Here is a 5,657-nt window from a genome sequence, read left to right as displayed (position 1 = left end):
AGGTTTTTTTATTTGGGAAGTTGATCTTTGCTGATTATTTGGCTTCGGGCCATTTTTTGGATATAATATTGTTTTCTTGTGTTTTGCCCGATCTTGTAATCAACTTTCATGAAATAAATCAACGCTTTTTGGTATATTTACAATTTTCTTCCTACCTGCAACATTTGGTTAATTAATATATTAGATGCTTAATAAGATTTCAAATGATAAAAGTGTTTGGTTGCGATGCCAAAGGTGTGCACCTTCGTGATCATCCTGGGACCTATACCCCGCTGGCTAATCCTGGGCCAGAGGATTCCCAGACGGTGGGGGTCGAGGTAGCGTTCCCGGATATGTGGTGAGTTATTGAAATATTTACAAACACCCATTCCGCTGAACCTCTACCTTAGAGTTGGTTGAGTATCTCTTTCTTCTGGATGTCTCCCCCATTGTTTTACACTTATAAACACTTATAGGGGGGTCCTGAGAGATTGTAAGTGAATACTTTCCCCAATGGATAGGTTTTTCAAAAAGTTGGATCGTTTTGATTGATAGATTGAGGGCTGCTACTCCTCGTCCAGATATAGAAACATGTCGAGCAAGTACGCTGCTTTCTTCTTCCGGTACTCTTCACGTAGCTGTAGGGCTGCGCTGCATTATGGGTAGTATGGTTTGAGATATTTAGCATTCCAAGGGTGTCTGAGGATTTCTCCTTTGAGGTTACGCAGGTAGTATGCCCCGTTTCTAGTGATGTCGTGTATAACAAATGGTCCTCCCCACGTTGGTGCTAGTTTACCCCACTTCTTCTCTCGCTGGTATTGGGGTATAGTTCTCAGCACATACTGCCCTTCTACAAAATTTCTAAGCTTAACCTTTTTATTGTACTCCCTTGCTAACTTTTGATGGTAGTTTTCCATCCTTTGTAACGCTGCTTCCCTTCTTTCCTCCAAGTCATCTAGCCTTTCCAGCATCATGTCTGTGGTGAGGTTCTTTTCCCATGCCTCGGTCTTCGTTGTTGGAATAAGGATTTTCGTTGGTATGACCGCTTCGGCCCCGTAGGTAAGGAGGAACGGAGATTCACCAGTGGCAGACCGACGCGTGGTTCAGTATGCCCATAAGACATTCCGTAGTTGTTCACACCAGCGTTTTTTGTGTTCGTCCAATTGCTTCTTGAGGATGAGGGCGATAGTTTTATTTGTGGCTTCGGCCTGTCCGTTGCTCTGGGGATAGATCGGTGTTGATTTGTTCTTCCTGATTTTGAAATTATCGAAAAGCATGTCTATGTCTTTTCCTTGTAATTGCTTGCCATTGTCGGATACGATTTCCGCTGGGATACCGAACCTGCAGATGATATTTTGGAAGATGAAAGTGAGTACGTATGAGTCACGGATTCTAGCCAGATCCTTGGCCTCCACCCACTTGATGAAGTAGTCCGTGGATACGATTAAGAATCGTCTTTTCCCTGACCCTTCGATCAGGGGTCCGGCAATGTCTATTCCCCATTTGGATAAGGGCCAGGGGCTATCTACAGAATTTAACTTTGTTGCGGGAAAATGGATCCTTCTGGCAAACCGTTGACATTCTTCACATCTTCTGGCCATCCTAGCTGCATCTCTTATCATATGCGGCCAGTAATACCCCTGCATTTTTGCCTTGTACGATAACGATCTCATTCCGCTATGATTCCCTGCATCGCCATAATGTATTTATTTTAGAATGAGGTGCCCCTCTTGTCTTGACACGCATCGTAGTAATGGCCCGAGGAAAGATTTTCTATATAAGATCCCGTCGCGGAGGTCATATCTCCCTGCCTTGTCTTGTATCTTCCTGGCTAGTTTCAGGTCTGCAGGTAGAGTACCTTCTTGAAGGTAAAGATGAATCTCAGATCTCCAATCTTTTTCCTTGGTAAAATCCTCATCCACATTTGCTTTCGTTACGATGTCATCTTCCATGAAATCGTCGGCAATATCCTCCCCTACATCATCCTCAGCAATATCCTCCCCAACATTGTCCTTGTGGTGTGTGGCGAGGGATTGCTGAGGGATGATGGAAGGTTCGTACACCCTGGATACTTTGATAGCTTTCACGCTCTCATATTTTAACATAGATGAAATGTATGCCAAGGCATCGGCATGCCTGAGTTCCTTTCTGCATAGGTGCCGAAATTTGATGTTCGGTATCTCGGCTGCCAGTGTCTGGACTAACGCCATATACTTTGAAAGGGTTTCGTCATAGACATTGTATTCTAACCCAATTTTCCATATGACCAGCTGTGAGTCACTTGTCAAGCGTACCTCGGTTAAGCCCATTTCTATTATTAAACGAAGAGCGTGTACCACAGCCTCGTATTCGACGATGTTGTTGGTATGCCCCTTGAACTCTAGTCTCAGCGCATGGACGATCCTTTCTCCGGTGGGGGTGGTGATTACGATGCCTATGCCCAGCACCTTCCCGATTTCTGGACCCGTCTACGAAGACTTCACATTGCCTTTGGTTTATAGGTTCCAGAATATCGACAGGGTCTTTTCCATCTTCGGTTTCTGGCATGCCTTGGACTTCCTCGTCATTGTCCAAAGGTAAGTCCGCTAGGAAATATGCCAAAACTTGAGATTTCTGGGAATGTTGAATCTCATGGATTATGTTGAATTGGTCGAGATGTGTGTTCCATTTTTCTATCCTCCCAACTTTCCCAGTGCTTTTGAGAATAACGTCTAACGGTGCTTTGCAGGGGACACGAACATAATGAGTCAAGAAATAGGTTCTCAACTTCTGAGTTGCCCATACTAGTGCCAAAATGAGCTGCTTGATCTTCGTGTAATTCCGTTCCGCCGGGTTAAGTGTCTTGCTGACATAGTAAATTGGATGCTCAATCTTCGTGTTGGTTTTAAACAGCATTGCGCTGACCGCATCATCGGTTGAAGCTATATAAAGAGCCAATAATTCGTCAGGATCCGACTTCTGGAGAATGGGTATTGTTTCCAAGTACTCCTTAATTTGTTGGAAAGCTATCTCACATTCAGGGGTCCACTCGAATTTGCATCCCTTCTTGAGGATGTTGAAAAAGGGTTTGCATCTATCCGATGATCTTGAGATAAACCTCCCTAGCGCTGCTAGGGATCCATTGAGTTTTTGTACTTCTTTCAAGTTCTTCGGGGATGACAATTCTACGATGGCTTGGATTTGGCAGGGTCGACCTCGATGCCCCTTTTAGTTACTAGGTATCCAAGGAATTTCCCTGAAGTAACACCAAACGTACACTTCTCCGGGTTTACTTTTATGTTGTGCTTCCTCAGAGCCTCAAATATATCTCTCAAATACTGGTGATGATCCGCGCGCAGCTTACTTTTGACGAGCATATCATCTACGTAGACTTCCAGCGTATTCCCTATCCACGGTTTGAAGATAGCGTCGACCATCCTCTGATATGTTGCCCCTGCATTTCTCAGTCCGAAGGGTATTCTTGTGTAACAATAGAGGCCGTGAGGGGTGTAGAATGTTTTGTGTTGTTGGTATTCTTCCGCCAGGAAAACCTGGTTGTATCCTGAGTAACCGTCCATGAAGGACAGTTCTTCGTATCCTTCCAAAGCTTCGACCAGTTGGTCGATGCTAGGGAGTGGATAACTGTCCTTAGGGAAGTCCTTGTTGAGGTTGGTGAAGTTGATGCAAATTCTCACGCCTCCGTTTTTCTTTGGCACAATGACCATGTTCGAAATCCACGTGGGGTATTTCACCTCCTTGATGAATCCTGCTTTTAGCAACTTGCTGAGTTCCTTGATTCCTTCTCAATGGGCTGATGATACTCTGGAGCTATCTTGCGTTCCTTCTATCTGAAAGGAGTTGTGCCAGGTTTTATACGGATCTCTTGTTGAATTATCTTCGGATCTATTCCCGGCATGTCTCCTAATTTCCACGCGAAGACATCTGCGTACTCTATGAGTAGTTCGGTTAGGGATAGCTCTCTTTCCTTGCTCATTAAAGTTCATATCTTGATCATTTTCGGATCTTTCTCTGTCCCTATGTTGATTTCCTTAGCGGGTTCCAAAGATGTAAATGTAGGCTTTGGTTCCCCTAGGAGAGGGACGTTCTTTAATTGCTATTTGGTAGACTCCTCTGTCGTCTTGGCCGCTGAGGTACTTGCCTCAGCGCATTGGACGTCGCCCCCCTTCGTCAGGATTTTTTTGCGATTCCTTCGAGGTACAAATCAATGGCTTTTTCTTTGGCAGCTTCCTTGTTCCGTCTTCTGCGGGATCTCCGTTGCTCATCTAGCTCGTTATTGAGCTGGTTTTGCATAGCTTGGCATTCCCGAGCAGTGACCTGGTCACCCTTGATCTCCATTATCCCTTTGGGTGATGGGAATCAAATACACTGGTGATAAGTTGATGCTATCCCCTTGAGCTTGTGTACCCATCTTTGTCCGATGATAGCATTGTAGGGGGAAGGAGCGTCTACCACGCTTAAACGGGTGTCTATCTTCATCGGTCCTGCATTTATTTGTAGAAAAATGTCCCCCAATGGTTTCGTAGGAGCCCCATTGAATCCATAAATGGCGTGGTACGAAGATATCAGATGCTCGTCGTTTAGCTTCATTCGTTTGAACGTATCATAGAACAATACGTTGACTGAACTTCCTCCGTTAATGAGGATATTCTTGATGTTGCACCCTGCTATGGGTAGTGTGAGGATCAAAGGATCATTGTGATCCTCCATGTCTTCCTCCACATAATATGCCTCGAAAGTGATCGGTGCATCCATCCATTGCTCGTGATCGTCTATCTCTACCCCATCGATCTTGTACAGCTCGCAGTAGTCTTCGAATTTCTTTCTCAGCCTTTTTCCAATCTGCGCTGTTAACGATGGTCCAGCGGCTTCCGAACACGAAATGGTGTTTAGTGTTCGATTGCCTTCAGGCAGTTGAACTTGTTTGCTTCGTTTCGACCTGTCATCTGCTTCTTCCTTCCTTATGTATTGTTTCAGTTCTCCGTTGTCGATAAGCTTTTGGACCATTATCTTCAAGTTCTTGCACTTCTCGGTTGGGTGCCCATTGAAATAGTGGTAGTCGCAGTATTCCTTCGATTTTTCGGATCTTGGGGGTTGCTTTCCTTTTGATCATGTCCATTCCAAGTTTTCTCGACCCTTAATTTCTTTTAAGATTCGAGCGTAACTTGTGTTTAGCTTCGTGTAGACTTGATATTTGAATCTTCGATCATCGTTTCGAGAACCTTCTCTTCTTCCTCTCCTATCTTCGTATGGGCGTTCGATTGAACTTCTTTTCGATCCGCTTTCCTGCTCTGTGGAGTTAGTTCGATGAGATCTTTGAGCATGGGCCCTCGGATCTTCTCGTTGGATTTCTTCCAACCTGGCGTGTTTTTCGATGATTACTCGAAGATCCCCTTCCGTCGTGGGAACGCTCCCATGAATCTCGAGAAACAACGTGCTCATCCTGTCTAAACCCCACTTGTAGCAGTTAATGCTAACCACTGGGTCCACATTCCCTATAGCCTGGCATATCTTATGCCAACTATCCGTGTATTCCCTGGTCGTCTCCTTGTATCTGATGGCTAATGAGAATAACTTGTCCATCCCATCGTGGACAGCCTTGTTATACGTGTAAGTTCTTAAAAACTTTTCGATGAGTTGCTCATACGATCCGATGGAGTTGGGAGGTAGGTTATCAAACC

At 44.8% G+C, this 5,657-nt stretch overlaps 1 protein-coding gene across 1 annotated transcript; it reads right to left on the bottom strand.

The window, feature by feature from the left end:
* Positions 1 to 4,335: 4,335 nt before the first annotated feature.
* On the bottom strand, positions 4,336 to 4,983 carry LOC113356050. The gene has a single exon (XM_026599059.1). It carries the CDS (start codon positions 4,981 to 4,983, stop codon positions 4,336 to 4,338), a length of 648 nt encoding a protein of 215 aa, XP_026454844.1.
* Between the last annotated feature and the right edge of the window lie 674 nt (positions 4,984 to 5,657).

Source organism: Papaver somniferum, chromosome 1, assembly GCF_003573695.1.
Source record: "Papaver somniferum cultivar HN1 chromosome 1, ASM357369v1, whole genome shotgun sequence".
NCBI lineage: Eukaryota > Viridiplantae > Streptophyta > Magnoliopsida > Ranunculales > Papaveraceae > Papaver > Papaver somniferum.
The sequence above is the reverse complement of the archived record's forward strand: the minus strand, read 5'-3'. Positions and strand labels throughout refer to the sequence as shown.

What these genes read in the sequence shown, in the direction of transcription:
- LOC113356050 (XM_026599059.1), bottom strand. Translation starts at nt 4,983, where the DNA reads ATGGTCCAAAAGCTTATCGACAACGGAGAACTGAAACAATACATAAGG.